Source organism: Epinephelus lanceolatus, chromosome 24 (assembly GCF_041903045.1).
Source record: "Epinephelus lanceolatus isolate andai-2023 chromosome 24, ASM4190304v1, whole genome shotgun sequence".
Taxonomy (NCBI): Eukaryota; Metazoa; Chordata; class Actinopteri; order Perciformes; family Serranidae; genus Epinephelus; species Epinephelus lanceolatus.
In genome coordinates this window covers 22368723-22395645 of record NC_135757.1, presented here as the reverse complement: position 1 = coordinate 22395645, position 26923 = coordinate 22368723, and the positions used below count along the sequence as shown (strand labels likewise).

Genomic DNA, 26923 nt, shown 5'->3' with positions numbered 1-26923 from the left:
TTTTTAATTCAGCATTTTATTAAAATGTTTCACTCATTCAGTCCATCACAGTAACAAAAGGGTTCAGGATTCTGTGAAATGTGCCATGGTGACAATCATTTAAAAACACAAGTCAAATATTACAAACAAAGAGTGCTACATTATGCCGTGTATAACTGTGAAATCTCCCAATTTAACAGTTTTCCCCTAAATCCAGAAGATCCAATGTAAAAGGAAGTGCAAACATTAGGAAACAGAACACAAAAATATTAGAGATTTATACAAAGTGCAACAAGAACAGATCCCTTACAGGGCGTTGAACCATTTAAAAGTGTTAGTATGCACAGTTTAGTGACGCCATGGTGAGACAATTTTGTAAACACATTCAGACATTTTTCCTTTTGGTCACATTTAAATTCAATAATATTGCATCAATATATATATATTTATAATTAGCACACTTAATAGTTAGCTTTGTACACGAATACATACTTTAATGTAAAAATTAGACCAAATGTGCCCAAACCAACAGGGACTGATTCACTTTTAGCAGCATCGTTGGCGCATGTTGCCAGAGGGAAAACACCTGATTAGTTAGAAATTTTATTGAAAATAAATATATAAATACATACAGTATTGTGAGGCTCATAAAAACTGACAGCCCTCTTTAGCAGGTTAGTATTACTGGTACCCTACAGCCAGTGTGTTTATTGCACAAGAGCGACAGGGAAAGACTCCCCCTTGGCACGGACCGAACTCAGAGTGTCAAGCTGCCGGTAAAATGAAACCAGACATGCACGCACTCAAAAAAAATAACCCGCCTTCCCCGAAGAAATTCTGCATAGAACTGAATGGATGAGTTCAGCTGTGGCCCTTTTGGAATCTATGCAGGATTTATGCAGATTTAGTTTTTGGTCAAACCCGTTCAAATGTCCCCAAGGAAAACGTTTATGCTGAGGTGTAGTGAGTCGCCCCAGCCAGCGGGGTTTCCACTACTGCACCAGTTCATCCAATCATCAGTAGCAGCCGTCTCTCCAGGTGCTGTCACGAAGGGCACTGAGGGTGGACAAGCTCTTTGGAGGAGTCAGTAAACTGTGGGAAAGAATTTAAACACAAACAGGATGTTTTAATCCAGCAATTAAGTGTTGTGTAGTCAACTAGAATTTAGAATTATCTGATCAAAAGCCTCCCCTTCTCTCATGACGTTAAATCACATGACCAGCCTCGAGTCCAAATGGAGTTTGTGCCAAATTTGACGACCAATTATTATTTATATTAATATTTGAAGGAATTTTTTCAGGGCCTTCTTAAGATATCGTATTGATGACGATAAGAAGGCCCTGAAAGAATTCCTTCAAATATTAATATAAATAATAATTGGTGGTCATTGGTAAAGGTCGCTGTGACCTTGTGCCCATCTCATTCACGTGAACACTATATTTTAAGAAGGCCTTGAGGGAATATCTTCAAATTTGGCACAAATGTCCACTTGGACCTCATGATAAACTAATTAGTTTGGTGGTCAAAAGTCAACATTACTGTGGCCTTGCATCTGTTTTTAAGATATCGTATTGATGACCATAAAAACAGATGCAAGGCCACAGTGATGTTGACTTTTGACCACCAAAGTATAATAAGTCCATGTGAACGTTTGTGCCAAATTTGAGGATATTCACTTAACAATTAACAAGAATGAGTAATGAACTCAAAATCATGATGCCTCCAGCCATATCATAAATAAATAAAGGCATAATAAAAGACTTTACCTTCGTGCGGGCTGGGCCACCTTGCTGCGGGGGGTGGAGCTTGGGGTCCCAACAAAAGAGGCGGGGCGAGGCAGGCCGCTGCGGGGCGTGTTTGGAGTGGAAGTGGGTGTCGCCCCTCCACCTGGAGGTTTACTGAGCATAGGGATGCCACTGCTGACCATGCTGTTAGCCCCGCTGCTGATGTTCAGACACTGGAGGCTGGTGGAGGTCGGCATGGAGGATGAGCCCTTGATGGTGGGACTGACGTAGGCGGTGGCCTTTATTGGCTGCCGTGACAATGAGGAGAAGTTCCCGACGCTCTGGACCCTGTTCTGTAGCTGGCCTGGGGAGGGGACTGAAGATGGGTGGGGATATCAGATAAAATAGATCCTTCTGTATTAGGTCATCATAAACTTTAAAGGGATACTTCACCTCCCAACTAACTATTTATATTATTCATCCTATGTTATGTTGAAATCTTGAGGACAGTTTTGTTTTCTTTGCATGCCTCCTTTGAACCACAATGGAGGAAATTCCTCATGAACTGAAGTCATAGGGGTCCATGTTTAACGACAGTAAAACTGTATCAAAATATCCGTTTACAAACACACAACTTGTGCAGTGCAGTCCAAGTGTCATTTATCCACTCGTATGCTCAGTACTTCCCAAACAGACAGCTCTTTCAGACAGGGACTTCAACTGAAAGCAAAACTTATCTTTGCTCTCTTCAAAGCCAGACTCCATTGTCAAAAACAGTCATTTTACCTAGCTGAAAATGGGAGCTGTTGGTCTACTGCTACTACTACTACTACCACCAAAGTCACACAATAACACAAACAAACTAAATGACTGAGGCAGCAGTAGACCTGCAGCTCCTGTGTTCAGCAAGTTAAAATTACACTTTTTATCAATGGAGTCTGGCTTTGCAGAGAGCATCGATAAGTTTAATTTTTTTTGTTCAATTCCCTGTCGGTATTGAACATACGACTGGATGAAAAAAAGATTACAGGACAAGTCGACGAAGATACACATATAACATTAATATTTATATATCTATTGTTTTGTAAGGCAAAGGCAATTGGTATTACATATATCTTAAATTTGGACTGGTTTATACTTTTAAGTCATGGATAATTGGTAATTTATATCATATACTGAGATAGGTTTTTGTATGATAGATATTTGGTACTTACTATCATATACATAAACAGGAGTTATCTTTGTGTGACAAAGTTAAAGGTAATAATGATATATTTAGAAAAGTCTTAGGTATAGGTTTATCTATAAAAGCTGTCTGTTTCATTTCACTTGATGACTGACTGAGGAGGGGTAGGATTTAATAAGTTTATGCCAAGTACATTTTTACAGGAAACTACAACGCGGAAGTGCGCTCGACTATGAAAGCCCGAATGACTGCGGACATTCCTCACGGAGTAGTAGTCTCTGCATGTTTCTCCTGTTTGTAGAAGAGCATCTCACACCACTGTAGCAATCCTAGACTGCCCTCGTGTGGTTAGGAGCTGAACTGCATGTCAAATAAAGGGGGGGAAATAAGACAGCGAATAGTAATAGTCGCATTAAAAAAATCGATTTTTCAAAAATAAAACGACTATTCGAAAATCATGACCCATCCCTAGTTACACTGCATAGGTTGTGTAACAGTTTGTAAACAGATTTTGTGATATAGTTTTGCTGTGGTTAAACATGGACCCCTATGACTTCAATTCATCAAGAATTCTCTCTGATTTTTGGATTCTTCGTTCACTGTGGAGGCTTGTGAGAAAAACAAAGTTTTCCTTTACAAATTCAACGAAACACTGATTGACTAATCGATATACAAATTATCATTTCGGGGGTGGAGTATGCCTTTAATCAAAACAAAAATTCAAACAAGAGAATCTGTGTCTTACTCGAGGACTGCAGTCGAGCCAGCCCACTGGATGAATCAAAACTCTGGCTGTTACGAAGCAAAGAAGGGGAAGCACTAGGATTGGTTGGAATGGGCACACTGGGCATGCTGGGAGTTCTTACAAGGTTAGGCATGCTCCTCCGCAGCTTATCTGCCAGAGACGGACACACAAATAAATGAGGTTAAAGGTGCACCAGAGCAGATTTAAATAGAAATTCTAAAATAGAAATAGACCTAGCCTAAAAGCCTACAGTCTCAACACACGTTATTCCAACAAACCAGTGTGTAGTGTGAGCTGTTGGTCATGCCTCTTCCTTTATTCTGACTCCATCTCTTAAGACGGCACATAAAGCTGGCCATGAGAACAGTTTCCAGCCCCCTCAGTCAGATATACACTCCTAACCCTAATCCCATCAAACTCTCCTTTTCGTCTCCGCCTCGGAACAGAAACGCACACCAGTCTGAGGGCTTTAAGAGTGGTTGTACAAGAGGCTTAGACAAAGTTATTATTAAGTGGTAAGGACATCAGTGCGGTTCATTCCAAGGCACAGATGCTTGATTAGAGAGTGAAGGCGGGATCCATTTAAGTGAGAAATATTATGAGAAAGAACATTTACAAGTAACGCATTAATAACTGTAATAAGGCTGTGTTTAGTCACAGAAAAGACCCGTTAATATTCAACATAAAAATTTTAATTTGTATAAGGTTTGGATACTTGAATTTGTTTTTGGATTTAGTAAAAAATAATGTGGACTTACTCTCATACTCAGCTGGACACCATGATGAAGTTTCCCCAAAACAATACACATACACATATATACAAATACACACAAATATTTCACGTACAAAACATATAAACAAAAGAGATTACTGATTAGTACGGGTGACAGTTTCATTCAAATTTACTCCCTTTTTAATCACGTAAAAATTAAATAAAGACTCAGAAGACTCTTCTGAGTTGTATTATGGGAAGTGAAGGATCTACAGTACAGGCCAAAAGTTTGGACACACCTTCTCATTCAATGCGTTTTCTTTATTTTCATGACTATTTACATTGTAGATTCTCACTGAAGGCATCAAAACTATGAATGAACACATGTGGAGTTATGTACTTAACAAAAAAAGGTGAAATAACTGAAAACATGTTTTATATTCTAGTTTCTTCAAAATAGCCACCCTTTGCTCTGATTACTGCTTTGCACACTCTTGGCATTCTCTCAATGAGCTTCAAGAGGTAGTCACCTGAAATGGTTTCCACTTCACAGGTGTGCCTTATCAGGGTTAATTAGTGGAATTTCTTGCTTTATCAATGGGGTTGGGACCATCAGTTGTGTTGTGCAGAAGTCAGGTTAATACACAGCCGACAGCCCTATTGGACAACTGTTAAAATTCATATTATGGCAAGAACCAATCAGCTAACTAAAGAAAAACCAGTGGCCATCATTACTTTAAGAAATGAAGGTCAGTCAGTCTGGAAAATTGCAAAAACTTTAAATGTGTCCCCAAGTGGAGTCGCAAAAACCATCAAGCGCTACAACGAAACTGGCACACATGAGGACGGACCCAGGAAAGGAAGACCAAGAGTCACCTCTGCTTCTGAGGATAAGTTCATCCGAGTCACCAGCCTCAGAAATCGCAAGTTAACAGCAGCTCAGATCAGAGACCAGATGAATGCCACACAGAGTTCTAGCAGCAGACCCATCTCTAGAACAACTGTTAAGAGGAGACTGCGCGAATCAGGCCTTCATGGTCAAATAGCTGCTAGGAAACCACTGCTAAGGAGAGGCAACAAGCAGAAGATATTTGTTTGGGCCAAGAAACACAAGGAATGGACATTAGACCGGTGGAAATCTGTGCTTTGGTCTGATGAGTCCAAATTTGAGATCTTTGGTTCCAAGCGCTGTGTCTTTGTGAGACGCAGAAAAGGTGAACGGATGGATTCCACATGCCTGGTTCCCACTGTGAAGCATGGAGGAGGAGGTGTGATGGTGTGGGGGTGTTTTGCTGGTGACACTGTTGGGGATTTATTCAAAATTGAAGGCACACTGAACCAGCATGGCTACCACAGCATCCTGCAGCGACATGCCATCCCATCCAGTTTGCATTTAGTTGGACGATCATTTATTTTTCAACAGGACAATGACCCCAAACACACCTCCAGGCTGTGTAAGGGCTATTTGACCAAGAAGGAGAGTGATGGAGTGCTGCGGCAGATGACCTGGTCTCCACAGTCACTGGACCTGAACCCAATCGAGATGGTTTGGGGTGAGCTGGACCGCAGAGTGAAGGCAAAGGGGCCAACAAGTGCTAAACACCTCTGGGAACTCCTTCAAGACTGTTGGAAAACCATTTCAGGTGACTACCTCTTGAAGCTCATGGAGAGAATGCCAAGAGTGTGCAAAGCAGTAATCAGAGCAAAGGGTGGCTATTTTGAAGAAACTAGAATATAAAACATGTTTTCAGTTATTTCACCTTTTTTTGTTAAGTACATAACTCCACATGTGTTCATTCATAGTTTTGATGCCTTCAGTGAGAATCTACAATGTAAATAGTCATGAAAATAAAGAAAACGCATTGAATGAGAAGGTGTGTCCAAACTTTTGGCCTGTACTGTATGGTATACGGATATCTCAGCCACTGTAATTCTGACCACTGCTTGTTTTTTATGTCTTTTGCGAGTCCATGAACTGTATGGAAGTGCAATACTAAAATGTCTGATGATATAAACAGACTAACAGAACAAGCTGTGAAACACAATCGTTTTATATCATCACATTAAAATGGGCGAGGGTTCTTTTCTGGTCAAGCAGTGTGCAAGATTTAGTGGGATATAGTGCCATCTGTGGTAAAATCTGTGTTTTTTACGCTCTCATTGCAGAGGGGCTGCAAACAAATTTGACACAAATTTGCTAAACCGCAAATGTCGCTCCCTACAGCCAGTGTTTGGTTTGGTACTGTAGAAACGTGGCGGTGCAACATGCCGATCTCCACAGAGGAGGACTGGCTCCCTATGTAACACAATGATTCTTTTTATCAAGTGATTATACACTAAAGAAAACATATTTATTATATTATATTATGAATAAAATGCCATACAACTGTTGCCTTTAGTATCTTTGTTAAGCATCTATAATTTTTTAACTTGTATTCCTCAAAGAAATATTGATTGCTCATATTTATAGTCAATTTTCAGATTTTTGTTTCAATTTTTTTTCCTAATGTCAGATATTGAATGGATGTCTCCAAGTTGATGGAGGTTGGTGGACTATGAAAACACCAGGCACGGTAATGGAAATACATCCAAGTCATCCCTGACAAAGTCTGATGATGTATTTTGTAGATATATACAGAGCTGTAACGACTGATCAGCTGTCAACTTTTTAATTTATCACCAACTAATTCAGTAATTGAGAAATTGTTTTTTTTTTTTTTTTTCTTTTAACAAGATTTTAAAAGAAAAAAAAATCTCTTAATCCAGCTTCTTCAACATGAATATTTTCTTCCTTATTTGGGTTGTGGACAAAAGAAGACTTTTAAGGAAGTCATTTTGGGCTGATTATCAACATTTTCCACCATTTTCTGACATTTTATAGAGCAAACAACTCATTGATAAATCGAGAAAACAGTGGAAAGATTAATCCACAATGAAAATAATAGCTAATTGCAGCCTAAGATCTATAAAAGAAACTTGCTCATTTGGAGTCGCATTTCTTGCCCAGTATCCTCTCTCTTTTAGCTCTGTTTTGGTCTCCACCATCTCATGAGGGAAATATCTGGCTCTTCTGCTGCTAAATGCTCCACCGGCTAGTCGCTAATATCTGTTGTCTGCCATTAGGTGCTGGGCAGGTAGTGTACACAGTGACTTTTCTCACCTGATCCTGGTCTGAAGCCCTGCTGCTCGACTGCGCAGAGGCTGCCCAGTCCAAGCCCCTGTGGCTGGGCTTGGAGCTGCGGTTGAAAGGCGAAGCCAGCGGAAGGGTAAGGCGGGGTGGAGGGGGTGGAAGGTGGGGTGGACAGGGAGCTGGTGCTTCTTCGCCAGTCTCGGATGCTGGAGAAAGTGTGGGAGTGGGGCAGGCGGGTGAGGCGTGGCTGCGGCGGGGGCAGGAGGCCGTAGTCTTCGTCGTCCTCCTCGTCTTCCTCCTCCAGGTCGGGGCCGGCGCTGAGCTGGCTGAGCTGGAACGTGAAGCTCTGGCTGCGGCGGTTGGCCAGGACGGACGACGTGCTGGCGTAGTCCTGTCTTAGACCTGGGGGAGCGAGATATGAGGACCAGCGTGCAAAAACACACAGACACACACACACACACACAAAAAGGGTGGGGACAAACACACACGGACACAGTCATCACCTCCTGGGGTTAATGAAGCTGAAGTAGCGATGAGCTCTGAGATCTGGTGCCATATGTTAAAATATTAGATAGGAGGGAACAATAGGGACAGATGGACAGCAGAAGAAGTCAGTTGGCACAAAATGACAGACGCAACTAGACATAACAGCCGAAATTAAAAAACAAAATCACTTTTCACAATAATTCTGAAGTTTTGACTAGATTTTGCTTGAAATGTATGTTTAAAGGACAACTTCAGTATTTTTCAACCTCGACCCTATTTTTTTGTGTTTTTGTGTCCAAGTGACTATTTAGACAACAATTCTTGAAACTAGTACAGTACTGAGAGCGGTACAGCCAGCAGCAACTGAACAGGCTGCAATGTAACCACTTGGGGCAATTGTTTACTGTCAATTTACGTCCACTAAAAGTGCTTGTTTTTGCCACTGACAGGCTCAGATTATTGTCGTAAGTGTCTGACAACATTATGAAAAGGATCCCTACTGAGATAGAGTAAGATCCTTTTTGTTTCACCAGAAAACAGCCCCAAAATTGCTATCACCAAACCCACCAGACTCCGTTTAAAACATGAGTAATTTTGTCATCATATGACACACGTCATTCAAAGTCGACAGTAAGAAAATAAAAACACACAAAAACCATCTTGGTTCATCTTTTCACAGCTCCAACAATCACCAACTCTGGTTTGGTTGAAATTAACCGTTTATTCACCCAGTTAGATGTGAAAACATGCTGGCTCTATACACATTAAAAATACTACTTATTTAAATGGAGTCTGGTGGATTGATTCCAAAGGTGAGATACTTAAAGTGTTTGGTGGAAACAGGACTTAAGATTTAAAAAAGATGGGATAACAGGGACCACGTTGAAAAATAGTTTCCGTTCCAGATGAACTCTTTGTAGGACTGATACACAACAACATTTAGCAGCGCTGGGTTTGATGAGTTTGGGTTGTTTTTGTTTTTTTTGCAATGAACAGTTAGATTGTTTTACGAACACATTTTTGTACTTCAGGTTCTTTTTTCACACACATCCAATCACTACAGTGGATTCTGGGCCCTCATGAGACCAGATAGTTCAGAGTAAACTTTCAATCAAATGAGCCTAAGAAATGTGTGCAAATTAAAAATATATAAGTTAAACTATACAAAAAAATGACATTTTTTTAAACAGGTAAATATCTAAGATTTTCCTGATGTGTCTAGTATTTCTTATTTATCTGCTTTCTAAATAATAAACCTCACTGATCTGAATCTTGATAGCCTTGCAAGCATCGGAATAATCTTGTTTCTTTATGATGAACTGCACTGAATAATGTTATCAGTTAACACCTGTGTGCAAGTCCAAATTTCTGCTCAGTTCAATCCTAAATTCACTCCACAGCCCTCCAGTTTGGGAACCACTGGCCTTAAATAAAGAACAATACAGCCAGCGTGCAGTCGGATAACTTCCCTGTAATTTGCAGTTTTAATTACACAGTTTCTCAGATCAAGAGACAGAAATGCTCTCATTAGGTCTGTTAAATCTCAACAGCAGAGTCAAACTGCTGCCTGTTTTCCTGCTCAGTGTTGCATGTGTGTGTGAATCAGTAACTTACTCTCCTCCTGCAGTCGGGCCATAACCTGGACGTCGGTGAGGTCCTGCAGTTTGTATCCCAGAGTGATGGAGTCGTCCTCCACCTCGGAGGAACCAAGGTCGCTGTCCATGGATGACTGTGGGCTGAGGGTGGAGCGCCGGAGGCTGTGGCCTTCAAAGAAAAATAAAACCTTAGTTCTCCTCATCTCACCTTCACAGCTCTTTTCTGACAGAGTTAAACTAACGAGACGCTCGCCGCAGCTTGACCACACTCAGTTTTGGTAGCTCAGTAATGAGAAAAGCCCTCGAGTCTTCTGAGTGTCCTCTGCATAAAGATGAAGGAGCCAAACTAATGGAGGCTCTGAGATTTAGAGTCTATTAAGCACCAGTGAGGCAGAAATATTATCAGAGAGGTTACACCAACCTCTCCCTGGTTAATGATATTCCAGATATCTGCGCTCTGTGGCTGCTCTCTTCAATAATCCGTCCCATCATTGCTGTTATTCTAATTACTCTTGTTACAGTTTGCTCTTATGAGGTGACTCAGGCCAAGTTTTCTGCATCTTTTATTGGTTTTTTTGAGTCATGTTCACCCACATTTTACATATTTTCTCATTTACCTCTAATGGTGGTTCACTTGAACTGCTGAAATAGTCCCTGCAGTATTAAAACTGTTTACCGAGCGCGCTTTGGATTATTCTCAGTCATCTGGGCTTCGTTTCTGGAAACACATGTTGCTGCTGAATTGTTTTTAAGTGGAAACGGACAACTTATCTGGTGTTTTTGTTGGCGCTGCTGTTGCAAAGACAACCCGGATTAATTCATATTGAGACACTAAATCAGCACTCCACTTACTGAAAACAAATTACAAGCCATTTTTTTAATAAGTGATGTAGTCTAATTTGAATACTTTTGGATTACTTCAGACATTCAAACATTGAAATAATACACCATATACAAAAACAATGGAAGCAGCCACAAAAAGTTCCACAAATACAAAAACTGACTGCTTGAATCTTCCACTTTACTCAACGGCACTCCCCCCCCGCCCACCACAAATTAGAGCACTTGTCTAAGAATATATGTACATCCAGCACAATTTTCATGAGCTAAAAGGAGCGGTGTGTAGGATTTAGAGGCATGTAGCGGTGAGGACAACTTCTCCTATGTGCCAAGTGTGATCTCCCGGTTAGAATTGTCACTGATCATTGTTCAGGATGTTTTTACCCGGAGTCGAATTATCAGCAGACGTCTCTTCCTCCTCAAAACAAATGGACCAGGTGAACTTAAGATCCATATGTTCATGAGGGTTAAAATTATAATATTGTAATATTATTGTATAGTGGGGCCTCTCGAGATTCCAACCTCTAGTAATCCATTACTACCCAAGCCCTTTTTTTCAGCCTGAGGTTATTGTCATTGTTATTGATTTGGCACAACATGCAATCACCTCATGTTTGACTACAAGCTAGAGGTCATGGGCCCGTCCCAATACCCCTTGGCCCTACCCCTAGATTTGTGCGTTCCCGTGAGGGGTAGGGGTGTCCCAATTCCTTTTCGCGTGTAGGGGTAGGGGGCATAACGAGGGGTAGTGGGTATGAAACTAGCCCTTCAGAGCAAGGGATTTCAGATGCTGACTTGCCAGCGAGGGGCTGACATTGCCATGGCTACCACTGAGCAAGAGACGGGGAAAAAAAGTTCATACATGTACGTATAATTTCGCAAATAAACATAGAACTTTTGTAAAACCGTTTTCGAATAACTGTATTTGTGAAAACGGTATAACAATTTTTATTGCTATTCACAATGTCTAGATTGGAGTTGACAGAAAGCTAGCCAGCTAGCTAACGTTACCGTCGTCAGGTTGCTTGTTAACTAGCTAGCTAGCTTGCACTATCTGGCGTCTGTCATCTGTCCTGTTCTGCAAAATTCTCGGATTTTTCACATTACGATAACACGCCAGCTAGTATAACTATGCTGCCTCGTAATGTTAGCTGGTTAGCTAGCTAGCTAGCTAGCTAGCTAGCAGAAGTCCCCTGTCGTACATATCTTATTACTCTAATGGTATGGGGTGGTTAGTAGCAAGCATAATAGTACCTCCATTGTAGATGCTGGTTGGAAATGTAAATGGTTCATTTTGAGGGCCAAGGGGTAGTGGGCAAGGGCTAGGGGTAGGGCCAAGGGCTAAGGGGTAGTGGACAAGGGGGGTATTGGGATTGGGCCCATGAAACCACCATGATCAGTTTGGACCATAGACTGTATAAAATAAGGTTTGGACTACTATCTGAGAAGGACAGTGGCAGGAGCTAGGAGGGTGTAAGCAGGAGCAGGGGAGGGAAGTGGGGTGTAAGCTGAGCTAAAGGCTATGCAGCACAAACTACTGGTCCCGGCCATCCTTCTTGCAAACTCACTGTATTTGTGTGTTTTTTGCATCAAGTTTCATATCAAGCCATTTTCGTTCAACATTTTGAATGGACAACAGAGGACACGGAGTTAATGGCACCAATTACCTCCTTTCAGGCTTCTGATTTACCTGTCCCTGTCACACCACTGCTAACGGAAGAAAATAAAATGTTTTTTCTCAACCTTACTTCACCTAAATTAACTTCAGGCTCAAAAGTTTTCTCTCTCTTTCTTTGTTTGCTCCATGTTCGCAGGTTGATAGGATGCATCTATCCATAGTAATTATCATCTCCTTATATGGTGGTCACTGGCTATTCATGGGCAGGATGTATGCCAACTGCTGACTAAGGGGAGCATGCTGTGAATTTACAATTGACTGGCATTCACGAACATACATACTTGCCTACGATCAAATCCCAGTTTCCCACGGGGTTCATGAATCCAGTGTGGGTTTTTAGTACTAAGTGTTTTTATGTGCAAACCTATGAATGAATGAGACTCAATGTCTTTCCAACACGATGGACAAGCTAAAACTGAAGGTAACACTGCAGCATGAACTGTTGCATCCTGATTCAGAGTCGAGCCTCCATTTTCCTGGGAGACCATACCCGATGGCTGACAGAACTCCCAGAAATTCTGACTGACCAACACTTATATGATTGAGTAACTGAAATTGTGCATGTTTGGACGAGCAGCGTCATGGAATTAAGCCTTGGGCTTACAAAGCCACCCGTGCGCCCCTGTGGCAGTCACTACACAAACACTGAGCAGCCTCTCTCATTCCCTGCAGCTTTACCCTCTGCTGTGTCTGAACATTATTTCTTTCCATCACGAATAATGCACAAAAGGCTGCAGCACAGTTTGATTTCTGCGACTGAAGCGCAGCTCGAAGCTGCAGTGGAAATATATTCGCTTACTCCCACCACTTCCACGAGAACGCAGTTGGAAGTAGTATCTAAAAAGCTCGTGGCTGACCCAGTTCTATACTGAGTATCTTCACCTGCGCATTAGTATTCTGATGACTGTGAGTATTCAGTTTGATGTTCTGCTCCATACCAGGCAGCAGGAAGTGAGATGTGCATAAAAAGCAGTGGAAGAAGCAGAGCTGAGGCTTACTGCGGCTGGCGGGGAGGAACGTGGGAGTCCTCTCAGCTACAGGGGAGAGATCCTTCCCTACAGGACTCAGTGTCCGATGGAGGACCGGGTGGAGTGGGGAGGAGAGGGATGGAGCTGAGGGAGGGAGGGAGGGAGGGAGGGAGGAGAGAGAAGTCTGTCAGAGCTGCTCAAGAGGTAAAAAGTTTGGAGTTCGATGTAACAGTCCTGAGTTACCGTGTCTTTCAGGCAGCTGGGGAGTGGAGCAGGTTTTGGCTGATGGGGAAGCACTGATGGGTGACACTCCGGCCACTCGACTCAGAGGAGGGCCGGGGGAGGAGGTGGGAGAGGGGCTGGACAGGGAGCTACGCCACCTGGAGACTGAGGAGGGGGTGGAGAAACAAGGAGAAGAAATATTAATAACAAAACCTATCAGAAAAGCTTTAGTATGTCATATTAAATAAGGGGAAGGGGAAAAAGGCAGATTGTGACTTGTGATATTGGGCTTTCTAAATAAAACTGAATTGAACAGATTTAGTCTTTCACAAATAAAATGTAGACTTTCTTCAGCTCCTGATGATGCTTTTAAAATGCAAAATTAGAGTCACAGCAACGGGGATATCCAAATACTTCCATAGGTGCCCAGTGCAAAGTGTATTCTTACTCGTACATAACTAACTTGATATGAACAAAAGACCCTCCAAAATAATAACTTAACTATCAACTCATCTATTTAGTCCAGCTTTTATGTGTTGTTTCATAATTTCATTGTTTAATTCTTAATTTATGGTTTGATTATCCATCCATCCACTTCCGCAACCACTTGTCCTCTTGGGGGTCGCGGGGGGGCTGGAGCCTATCCCAGCTGACATTGGGCGAGAGGCAGGGTACACCCTGGACAGGTCGCCAGACTATCGCAGGGCTGACACGTAGAGACAGACAACCATTCACACTCACATTCACACCTGCGGACAATTTAGAGTCACCAGTTAACCTGCATGTCTTTAGACTGTGGGAGGAAACCGGAGTACCCGGAAAAAACCCATGCTGACACGGGGAGAACATGCAAACGCCACACAGAGGGGCTCCCTCCTGGGATTGAACCAGGAACCCTCTTGCTGTGAGGTGACAGTGCTAACCACCACACCGCCGTGCTGCCCTTTAATTATTCAATCATTATTTATGTACTCAATTTTTTATTAACATTTTAGTATGTTTTTTCTGCAAGTATTTCAGTGCTAGAAAGATGGTCTTCTCATAAAAATGGGCTGTCAGTGCAGGAGAAAGACAAAGAAGGGCTATAGCATTTGGTATGCTCAAGATGCCAGAATGCACTGCGTCGCACCAACCTAATAAACACTCCCGCTGATGGGTAACGAAAAACGAACATGTTACATTAAAACATGACAGCTGACTGGCAACCAACGATCTTGTGTAACAGTTAAACAGTGAGCTAAAATATGTTTCTGAAAACATTTGAAGTGAAAAATATGTGACTCAGTTACAGAATCTTGGTTTATATCTGATCAGAGCTGCTTAGTTTTACCATTTGATCTCAGTTTTTTCCCAGCCCCCGTTTTTACTGCGCAGGAAACAATGTAGTGCCAACTAGGGCTGGGTGTCGCCACTAATGTCTTAAATCAATTCAATTTCGACACACAGGGTCCCAATTTTATATGACAGGATCCGATTGGGGATATTTCACCTACAATACATATTTTTTCTGGTATATGAAAGAGATTCTCAAAGAGCTAAATGTTGTTTCTAGAGCAGCAATAGTTATATAACAGCAAAGTCAGAATATAAACTCAATATCCCACTGGAGACAAATCTAAAATATCAGTACAATTAGTCATATTCCTAACATCACAATACTGAGGGAAGCTTAGAAAGTATAGGCTATAAAGAATAGAAAGAAGGTGTATGAAAAGATTGATCTCTGGTTCTGAGCTGATATCAGGTCATTCAAATGAAGATCAATTTGAATTGGATTAATCAACACACCAACATAATCTTGGTTTATATCGATCAGTGCTACCGAGTTTGAGAGACGGAGAGAAAGAGACAGAGGGATGGATCTGTCTCTGATTCTTCTGGAGGGCATAGGCACTGGTTAGGAAGGAGAGTTGACCACTTTTCATTTACACATACTATTCACATTGTTTTGATACAGAGCTGGTGGAAATTCTGCGAAGCATCCCTTGCAGTTATCATAGCTTTGCTGAATTACAGCTATTCTTCAAATTGATTGCAAATGTAACAACTAGCCAAAGCGTTACTCCATCTCATGGCATTGTAGTAAGGCTTAATGCTGACTCAAACTTAAATGGTGGGTGTTTTTGGATCTATAGAAAATTGGATACAACATTGGAGGCGGAGCCCACGATCATTTTGCGGTGGTTGTGACACTCAAAAAGTGTATCCACTGATTTACAGACGTCTATTTCCAAGTCAATGGGAAAGTGTCTTTTTAGACCACAGGGCATCATGTGACAGACCCTGCAAATTGCAGTACCAATGTTTGGAAATACGAAAATAGGCTTCCCGTGGTCGGACATGCTCCACATTTAGTGATTTTAGCATTCTTTTGTCGCTTGTAAAGCACTTTGAAGTTCATTGTTTCAAAGGCACCATATAAATAAAATTTGACTGATTGACAACCCAAACTGGCTCAAACAGCAACAACGCAGACACAGAAACACAGAGCCATGTTTGCAGAGAGGGCAGTGCTGTGCAGCCGTTACCTCACCATCACTGTGAGACTGTCACCAACCGCTCTATTCAACAGCTTCACACGTGCTCAGCACAAAGGGACAAAGCTGTATTCAACACAACAAAGCTGCTCACACACTGCAGCTGTACCTGGTGCTGCCTGTCTCACACACTCACACACTCACCTCGGTTACTATTCATAGATGAGGAGGAGAAACTCGGGCTGGTTTGAAGCACCTGTGATGATGTAAACATCTTGGGAATAAAGGTGCATAAAAAAGTGCAGCTCTTATTAAAGTGTGTGTTACTGAAGATGCAGGAAGAGGATTTCTCTCTGTTATGTCAGTGAGATTATTAGCCACACAAAGCTACGGAGAAGAAGGGGTGCATTCCTTTCATGTAAACCGTTTCCATGGCAACAGCTCCCTCTCGTTTTTCACTGTACTCAAACTCAAGGCGGAGAGAGACAGCAGGGGCCAAGCTGGTGGGAGGATTCCTCCGCGCGGCGCTTACTGTGATGCACAGGACAGTGGGCGTGTGGAGGGGTCGCTGCAGCGCCTCTGATGCAACATGCTGCACGGCTGGTGCAACTTCAGAGGACGGAGCAGAGTCAGAGGGTCCAACACTGTGACCCAAATATCAAAGCTAGCCAAAAGTATGTGTAAATAGGCCTGTCACTATAAGCATTTTTATTGGACGATATATTTTCCAAGAAATAATTGTGATATATGATATTATTCTCATTTTGAGACCATTTCATGCCACTGATAAATGACAATTAATAGAAAAATAATGCAAGTAGACCCTTTCAAACAGCATTAAAGTTAGAATTCTTAAGAATAATTCTTAAACAACCAATGCCAACAACTGGTTGGTGGAGCATTTAGCTGAGAAGAGTCTGATATTTCTCTCAGGAAATGGTGGAGACCAAGACTTTCAGGATGAAATGCAAGCCAGACTTTATCACCAAACATCAGTGCTGGACCTCACTAATGCTCTTGGGGCTGAATGGGCGTAAATCCCTGCAGCCAGGTTTCCAAAATCTGTTGGAAAGTCTTCCCAGAAGAGTAGAGGCTGTGTATAGCAACAGATTAAATGCTTCCAGCTGGGTGTTTCCTGAGGAGCACCTGATGTTTTCAGCTGGAAAAAACTAGGGATGCATGATAATATTGGCACGTCATCAGTATGGGCCAAAGTTGGCTTAAAATCAGACTCGGCCAACATGCTTTTTCTTAATTTGCACCATAAGTGAATACTACATACACTGAAATGCATTGTATTTCATGTCCCCATCTGTTGGTAGGCCATCACGATAAGAGCATGCATGCAGAGATATCTTTCCCTTCTTCCATAAATATCAGTCCATGGTTAAAATGGAGATGAACCTGTCCCACAGACAGTATCTTAGGCCTAATACATGCTTACAAAACAAGGCCTGGAAGAAGATCAGCTCTGTACTCAGGATTTCTAGAAAGTAGGCTATGATACAGTGATGGTACTGGCTGCTTGGCAACCTCAGACACAACCTTGCCTCAACCGTATTAGAAGCACACGAGTAGCACCCAGCGCCTGACCTTGCGTTTCCAGGCAGTTAAAGTCGCAGCATGTGTCCCGGCCCTGAGTGGATGTAAATTGATGGTGCATGTTTGCCCACAGGGATTAAACAGCAGCCTGTTTGTCTCCCAATACTGGGCCAATTTAAAATAGTCTTCATTGGTCACTTAGACACAAAAACCAAAGTTGTTCTTTCATAAGTAAAACACCAGCTTTATTTGAGTGCCTTTAGTGCACCAGATAATATGCGATAACAGTAAATGTAGGAGCTTTAATATACCGACCACTGACAAAAGAGCAGTCCAGCAAAACTGCATTTCTTTGAAAATCCTCCAGATAATGACTTTATTTTGAAAGTGTGCTAAAGCCGCCTCGCACTAAGGCGCCCACGCAGGCGAGTCTCCTCTCATTAAAGGCTTCAGGGTGCTAAGCTGCCTGTTCAGCTGAGGCCGTGGGAGCTGTCGCCTCCGTTCACACTTCACACGCAGCCCTCTGCTCTCCCTCCACACACACACACACACACACACACACACACACACACACACACTCCGAAACCTACAAAGGGAATCATCGATCAGACGAGGGTTTCTCTAACAGACAAACATCTGGATTGACAAGAATCTGATCTGCTTTTTCCAGGTCAGCTGTCGATAAGCTCAAACATGAAATCTATTTTTAAAACGTTGATCCAGGCAAATGCGGTAACCATGACAACACTGAACGCACACCAAGAAACAGACTCAACACCGCTCTGACTCTTCAGACATCAGACTGTTGATGTAACCTTGACAGCTGGTGTATTTTTACAGGAAGCTCAGCACTTCCTGCTCAAGTGTTCTCTTCTTCAGTGGTGCGTGATATAATTAATCACGTCAGACATGCAGATCAGGTGACCCGGGCCTGATCTGCTTAATGTTCAAGGAGTGAACAGATTATAGTCTGTAAGGTCTACTGTCCTGCTGAGCCCCATTAGTCACAGTAAAGAGATGAAGGTGATCCAACTTCCTCTTGAAGAGAGGTACATTTAGATTTAATCACTTTCCATAAAGTTTCATACATTTTGATTATTTTCTAGCAGATTATAATCAGCTAAATATAAAAGAGGTAGACTAATATGATACAAATATCAATAATAATACTTACATATGAACATTTCTGTATTTGAATTTTGTACAGTAATGTACGATTATCATTATGTTCACTCACAAATACAGCTTATAAATTTGATTTATATCTTGTTATCTGCAGGGACAGATGAGCAGACACATAGACCTTATGAAGACAAGCTCAAGTAAACCAACCAAACAATCAATCCTGACAATCTTGAGGCCATGACAAAAAAGTTTACCAGTTCTTCATTTTTATTTGCTTCCACTCTCATCTCATTTAATCACTTTTCACTGAACTCTTTATCAATTAAATTAATTCTGGTGCCAGACTGCCTCCCACACACGTCAGCAAGAGCATCGAGCTATAAAGTCTAGACGAGAAACAATTCAACAGTTCTTCCTGGCAAAGACTTGTGCTGTGTGTGAGTCAGCAAGCGAATGTGTTAAAGCTGTGTACATCAGTTTAAAATAGCCCGAAGGAGAAAAGCATCCTGCAAACTAATCTGTTGTCTCAGCCCTGGGTTCAGTCTGCCGGCAAGTAAAGGGTATCTTATGGAAACATATGGAAAAGAAAAGGACAAGACTGAACGCAAAGTCATAAATAAGGGAAAAACAATAAAATAATCCCTAAAGAGACGCATCTAGAAATGAGACGAGGCCTTAAATTATTAAGATGAAGTGCAAAAAGAGGTTCTCAAACATAAAAAACTCTCATGCAGGAAAAGTGACAAATCTGAAATTAGTAACACTCCGAGACTAAACTCCAGCTGAACTCCAGGGGGACGTTTCCAGCATCGTTTATATACACACACACACACACACACACACACACACACACACACACGGGGCTGCTGAGAATCTTGTCTTCCTGACATTCTGTTATGGCTTTTAGTTTTGGTGTGTCAGGAATTTGATTTTGCTGTTCGAAGTATAAAGGCTGGTTGAAAACTATGTCAACATGAGATTTAATGAATCGCATACTGATATTCGGGCTGGGCGATATGGACAAAAATTCACAAAAAAGTGGGCTACATGTTCAGTTGCAAGCTGATCCACGGCTGAAGTCCCCTGTTATTTTTGCTGCATGCGTTTTTCCATAGCAGGTAAAAGAAGTTTACCTGTTGGAGGTGAGCTGGTTGTAGAGGTGCAGTAAGAGCCTGTTGTCTGCAGCTCTTCGTCAACATCTCACTGTGGCTGATTTTACTCTTCCTCCCTGCCTTATTATTAGACTTATCTTTACTGAAGAAAACCCGCTAAACACATCTCATTTCCTATAGATTCTTTACAATAAAAGTCCCGTGATAATTTTTTCTTTATTGTGAAGCAGCAAATTAAGGAAATGAGGTTTCAAGCAGCAACTTCTAATACGGCTAATCGCACTGTAGACTGATTCACAGACAGATTAAACAGAGTCGCACAGCTTGTAGGAGAAGTTGTAATGCGTTATGTAAAGCAACTTAACCCTACTGATATTAACTGTGCTGTATATCTTGCTTGAAAATATATCGATATAGCGTACATAGTTGTTATATCGCCCAGCCCTGACTGATATATCTTGGTTTCTTATTTTACAGTTAACAATCCTGTTTTCATGTGTTTTGTATTCGTATATGTTCAGCATTAAATTGTTCTCCAAATAGGCTGATTGTCATTTCCGTAAAAAGAATACAGCTTTAATTTGAAGGAGTATATTGATTGTAGGGAACAAGCCTATTCAAATTTAGGGAACACTCGTAAGTACACCTAGAACCCATTTTCATTCAGATATTGAGGTGAAAGTTCAAGGGGCCCCTTTGAAAATGGCCATGCCAGCTGCTCCCTCGCCAAAATTGTGCCTTAATTTGGAATTTAGCCCCCTGATGGACAAGCTATGCTAACATGGCTGGTACCAATGGATGCTTCAGGTTATGTAGTTTCCCAAGACACCAATACCTTTGTGCTAGCTTAAAAAATGAGCCCAACACAGCCTCTTAAGACAGTAATGTCGGCCTCCAATTATTTTCAGTAGGGTGCTAGTAGAGAGGCCAGTTATTGTATCAGTGTGGCCATGGCCCTCCCTGACCCCTCCCTTGGGGGCGCCACTGGTGCTAAGTTGAGAGAGAAACCTCTTGTTCTTTAAATCCAATTGCTGTCACCAAATCCCAAAGTTAACCAACATTACAGTTATCATTGGTCAAAGGTCAGCTGCTGGAGAGACGACCATCTCCAAGCGTTCTAGACCAAATTTCGGTAAGCTCTGATCTGTATCTGTATCAGACTGGCTGTACTGGACGTCTCCCAGTGGGAAAGGGGCAAGCAGCGAATAATGGAATCCAAATAATCCAAATAAGAGGATGGTCTACAAATTTGAAATATTACCTGATAAGCTCCCTACAAACAGACAGAATCCATCCAGAAATGGTTCAACAGGAAACCTGAAATGTATAATTCTAAACACAACTGTAGCACTCTGTACTCTGAACAGTTCGGTAACAAATCAAAAAGGTGTGATGTCACTCTCTTAGCTCGTGTCAGACACACAGCCATGTGATGATGCACAATAACTTCTAATTCAACAACCTCTCACAACAGTCTCCTGCACCGTCGACTCTTTTGCAGTAAAACACAACCCTCACCCCTCGGGGCCAATCGCAGTCATTTTCTTTCCACACACACAAACGGTCTGTTGTCTTGTACCTTGTTCCAGTCGGAGGGATAGCGATCTCCTGGCGGCCTCCACCTCTGATTTGGGAGAGTCCAGAGCCTGCCGGCACCACTGCAGAGGTGTGAGGGAGGCATCTGTGTACTCTCTGGCTTTTGATGGCACGTACAACCTCGAAAGAGACACAGGATTAAAATACAGAAAGATGAATACATCCAAATTGTAAAAGGATAATGTATTATTTATGAAAACTCAACACTAGAAATAAATATGGTTATGTGAGAATAAGCACAAATTCATGAACGAGAGTCAACAGCTCTGATGTTTCTGACACTAACTTCAGCTGCAACTACTTCTTATTATTTTCATTATTAATCAATCTGCCCATTATTCTCAATTAACAGAATATAAATACGTAAATATAAATAATAATGTCAGAAAACACTAAGAATGCCCTGAGTTATTTCCAAGAGCCCAAGGTGACTTATCCCAATGGTGTTTAACCCCACAAACAGTCCAAACTTCAACTATAGAGTTAATTATCATGTATGACACAGAAAACCATCATCATCATGTGTAGGCTAGATCAGTGGTTCTCAAATGGTGTGCCCAATCCAAGTGTGCTGTGGGATTCTGTGATAACCACACATTATGACTGCAATATTCAACCAGGCCTATACAAAAAGTTCTGAATGGATTTTTAATTGACTGTATCAGTATGTTGGGCACACCCACTTCCCAATAAAGGAGCAAACTCTGGCTTAAAAATGTAATTTAGGTAGGTTTAAAAAACCTTCACGGGGAACCTATTTGTCACCATTTGCACATGGGAATTATTTAGTGTATGACACTTCAAAAGCCCTAATTGGCAGCGGGAGGGATGATGACATTTAAAAAAAGGAGCTGTGAGCAGGACAATGGATTGCTTCACTGTACGGAGCAAATTACAACAAAGCACCAGCGACAACGACCTACCACCACAAGAAAATTTATTTGTCCAAAAACCAATGATATGTGGTCTAGAATGATATTACTCACGGCATCCATGTCAAAAACTCACCAAAAAAGGAAATAACTCATTGCTAAACATAAGTTCTTTTGTTTTACCCAAAATGTTCTTTCCATAAAATCACAATCGAAGACGACTTTTTGAAAGTGGAGCAATCACCAAGTAACAGGTGCTACTTCTGTGCAACTTTAGTACTGACAGCACCATGATTTGGTTTTTGCATTATACAGTAGACATGTTATTTCTCCATGAAGTCCCTAACAGATCTTTTCTTTATGTCACCAGCTTGTCTCCTCCTGAGTCACAACATCTCTCCTCCTGGATCGAGGTGATGCTAAGATTTTCAGATATGAGGATGAGGAGCCGCTCGGTTCAAACGGAGTGGATAAGATTATTCTGACAGCCCCTGCACTCCTCCATGATTTTGCTCTGTGGGCAACACTGAGGGAGGGAGCTGAATTATAGATTAAAACCGTTGCTGACATCAGGTGAGACCTGAAGGGGACACACAAACACACCTTGGTGACTATTCCTAGACGCGAGGAGGGGACATGCCTGCGATGTGAAAACGCCAAATAAAAGATGAATGCAAATGTGCTGCAGTGCAGAATCAGCCACTCTTAACTCTTCAAAGATAACTTTAATCTCTCGTGGTTCTACCATGCGGCCCCCCTCACTGATATAAATGGGGTGGACAAAATATTAGAAACACCTCTCAGTGTAATGCAATACGATGTATTGCACAGTACTACAAATGGCAAAGTTGAATCAACATCTCTATAATATAGTTAACACATTGTAGCTTCATAAATGTAAGCATTTATTGCAGGACTGTTGCTTCATATTTAGATAATAAACTGGCAACTGGACTCTAAATCTCAGCACATAAGCATACATGTACTTCCCTGTATTTTCACAGCAATGTTAGCCAATGGACCAATTAGACTATTGACGAACCAGTAAATGCTCTTCTCCATGTATGGATTACTGGATGGACGTACCGAGCACAGGCCCAGGGGACCCTTGACACTTTGGGCCCCTGGGCCTGTGCTTCACCTGCAAACTGTCAAATGTCAAATAACTGCATACTGACCAGGAGGAGACTCAAGATGACCACAAAGAGACACAAAACAACTACAGAGAGAGACAAAAACAACAAAGCAACTACAATGAGACACAAAGCAACCGCAAAGACACACAAAACAACTATGAAGAGATACAAGACAACCACAAGGTAACACAAAATGACTACAAAGAGAAACCATAAAACCACAAGACACAAAAAAAATTACAAAAAGACAATGATTACAAAGAGACACTAAACAAGCACAAAGAGACACAAAACTACAAAGACACAATGTTAACAAAAAGAGACACAAAACAACTATAAAGACACAAAACAAGCACAAAGAGACACACGACTACAATGACACACAAAATGAGCACAAGGAGACACAAACCAACAAGAAAAACATACAAAACAACCACAAGGAGACACAAAACAACTACAAAGACTACAAAAGACAAAGCAACTACAAAAAGACACAGAATGAGACACAAGATGACCACAAGAGCCACAAAACTATAAAAGACACAAAACAAGCACAAAGACACAAAATGATGCAAAGAGACACAAAACGACTACAAAAAGACAAAAAATTACTACAAAGAGACAATGAACAACCACAAGGAGACACAAAATGATTACAAAGACACAACACAAGCACAAGGAGACAAAAAACAACTACAAAGACACACAAAATGAGCACATGGAGACACAAACTGATAACAAAAAGACACAAGACAACTACAAGGTAACACAAAATAACTAGAAACCAAAAAAAACACAAGACACAAAATGATTACAAAGAGACACTAAACAACCACCAAGAGACACAAAACAACTACAAAGACACATGTCTACAAAAAGACACAGAACAACCACAAAGAGACACAAAATTACAACAGAAAGACACAAAACGACTACAAAGAGACACAAAATTAGCACAAAGCAACTACAAAGAGACAGAACGACACAAGGAAACACAAAATGACACAAAGACACAACACAAGCACGAGACACAAAACGACTACAGTAACACACAAAATGAGCATAAGGAGACACAAGAAGACACAAACTGACTACAAAGAGGTACAAGACAACTACAAAGAGACACAAAACGACTGACAACAAAGAGACACAAGACAACTACAAGGTAACACTAAACCACTACAAAGACACAAAATGACTACAAAGACAAAACACAAGCACAAGGAGACACAAACTACAAAAAAGACACACAATGACTACAAAGAAACAAAATGAGCACAAGGAGATACAATCGACTTCAATGAGACAAAAAAACTGTAAAGAAAGAGACAATACAACCACAAAGAGACACAAAAAGACTTCAAAAAGGCACACATGATGAACACAAGACACAAACTGACTACAAGGAAACACAAAACTACAAAGAGACACAAACAAATACAAAAGACACAAAAGGACAAAATGAACATGACACAAACAACTACAAAGAGACACATGACTCCAAAAAAAGGCACACAAAATGAGCACAAGGAGACACAAAATGACTACAAAAAGACAAAAATTAACCAAAACAGACACAAAATTACCTCAAAGACCTATATGACATCAAAAAGACACAAACCCACATGGAGAGAAAAATAACCACAAAAAGTCACCTAACAACTACAAGGAGATGCAAACATAGTCTGTGTGTTTTGCTCCTGTGTAGGAGTAGTGGTGGGGCCCTTTGCATGTGTGTGCCCACTGGCCAGGGGCCCATCATCTCATAATCCAACCATGCTCTTCTCTATTTCAAATATTCGCCATTAGTGTTACCACTATCATTACAGGTTGAATACACTGGAGTTTTTCAATGTTAGACTAGAGAAATAAGCATTTTGAAGACCTCACTTTGAGCTCTAATGAGACCTTACTGCCACTTCTAATAGCCAGCTTATTGATTACCTGGAAAAGCTAATAAATGGGCTACTAATGAAAACAGCTGCAGCACTATTACCTAACTAAAACTCTAGCTGTTGAAACTAGTGGTTTCCTGTTTTTTGCATGGGATGGTTGCAACATCAGGAGTAACATGTCAGTTCCTGATTTTGATTTAAAACCAGCTCACGTCTTTTTCGGTGGAAGAAGACAATAAAAATGAGAGTTTAGAGGGTTTTTCTGCAGGTTTGAGGTAGAATTTTAGGCAAAACGTGGACATTATGGATGTGAAGCACTGTTAGGGTTTAAGGTTTGCAAGGCACTGATGAAAAAGCATCTATCAAAATGGCATTTATATGAATGTGTCTCATGCACAGAGGGAGAATGGCAGCCTGGTGCAGCCCTGATGACAGGCCTGATAACAAGTGGCATCTCCTCTCAGCTAATTTACTTCCAAGGTGTGTGTCTTTGTCCTGCAGGAGGCTGGACGGGCCGGTTGCATCCAGACACAATGAGATAGCCTAATGAGGCGTAATTAGCAGGAGAAGCATCTAAACCACACACCTCTGCATGCACCAGTCAGGACTTACAGCTACTGCACAAAAGCAACAAATGGTTGAATATTAAAAGCAGTTACCATGTTTCATCGGACTCGTCTGAGCAGCTCAGAGAATCAAAATCCAAAAGTTCCAGCTCATCCAGAACCGACGGCTCGGAACCGTCCTCCGCCTCCCCCGCAGCGGCAGCGGCCGCCGCCGCTCCAGCCCCGCCGGAGTGCGGGTGGAAATAGTCGAAAGGCTCCTCCGGGGGCACCAAGGACCCCAAGGACGACTGGCACAGCAGGGTGGGCAGCGGGCTGGGGAGGCAGTATCCCCCGGCGCTGCCGAGCACGCACGCCGAGGATGGAGGCAGCACATGCGGGCCGCCTGAGCAGCTACTCGCCCGGGTCCTCAGCTGCTCGTTCTGCCGCTCCAGCTTCCGGACCAGCTCCTGCAGCTTCTTCACCTCCAGCTCGGCGTTCAGGGTGTTGCTGTTGCAGTCCACCTCCGTCATTATCGCGTGGTTCAGCACGGCTGCCTCCATTGGAGCAGAAGACGTAAAATAAGGCTGTTGTAGAAATGGAGGACAGGTGCGGCCAAGCTGCTGCGGCTGCGGCGCTCCTGGCTCACCCGTCGCCCTCAGACTGATTTCGGTATTCCTGTAGCGGTAGTAATCTGTCTAGTACGCCTGTCTGGACGGTCACCCAATGGGAGACTATATGACTCCACCCCTTATCACACACCCCAGCCTCCGCCTCCTTCACCCGCTACACTGATTACAGGTACAGCGCACCTGTCGCAGCAAATTACGGCCTGATATCCAAAATCTATCTTTAACTACAAACTTACACCTTTTGTGTTTGAGCCATAATTCATTTCATCATGTAAATATTATATGTTAAAAATACACTGCACAGACTATTTTTCACAAATCAGTCAATATCCGTTCAATTGATGACCTAATTGTTCTGATTAGGGTTGTAATTAACAGAGGCACACCTGCTCCACATTTATGTGCATTTAGTGACATCTAGTGGATAAAACTGGTCATGACATGACAGCGTTGGTGTAGATCTCAAGGAATATACAGGGGACATGTCTGCCTCAATATTTAGCATGTTCATATGACGAAATTAAAGGAATTCAGGTCATAAATTGATGCTGACAAAGGCACAAATTTGTGTCTAAAATTATTTTGTTGCTGTGTTATATATTTTGATGTAAAAGACACATACATCCTGGGAACTTTACTGCAGGGAAAACAAACCTTTTCTGTCTATCTGTCTCTCAATGTCTTAGAAAATAACATGTGGGACAAAAACAGGTGTGTCTTTATTTACTG

General features: G+C 41.8%; 1 protein-coding gene across 1 annotated transcript; it reads right to left on the bottom strand.

The window, feature by feature from the left end:
• On the bottom strand, positions 1-26264 carry LOC117250200 (SLAIN motif-containing protein 1-like). Its single transcript, XM_033616288.2, has 9 exons — positions 25680-26264; positions 21101-21237; positions 13287-13430; positions 13074-13187; positions 9577-9726; positions 7507-7878; positions 3635-3784; positions 1746-2079; positions 1-1071 (listed from the first exon to the last, which is right to left on the bottom strand). Exons 1-9 carry the CDS (start codon positions 26123-26125, stop codon positions 996-998), a joined length of 1923 nt encoding a protein of 640 aa, XP_033472179.1. The 5' UTR covers positions 26126-26264; the 3' UTR covers positions 1-995.
• Between the last annotated feature and the right edge of the window lie 659 nt (positions 26265-26923).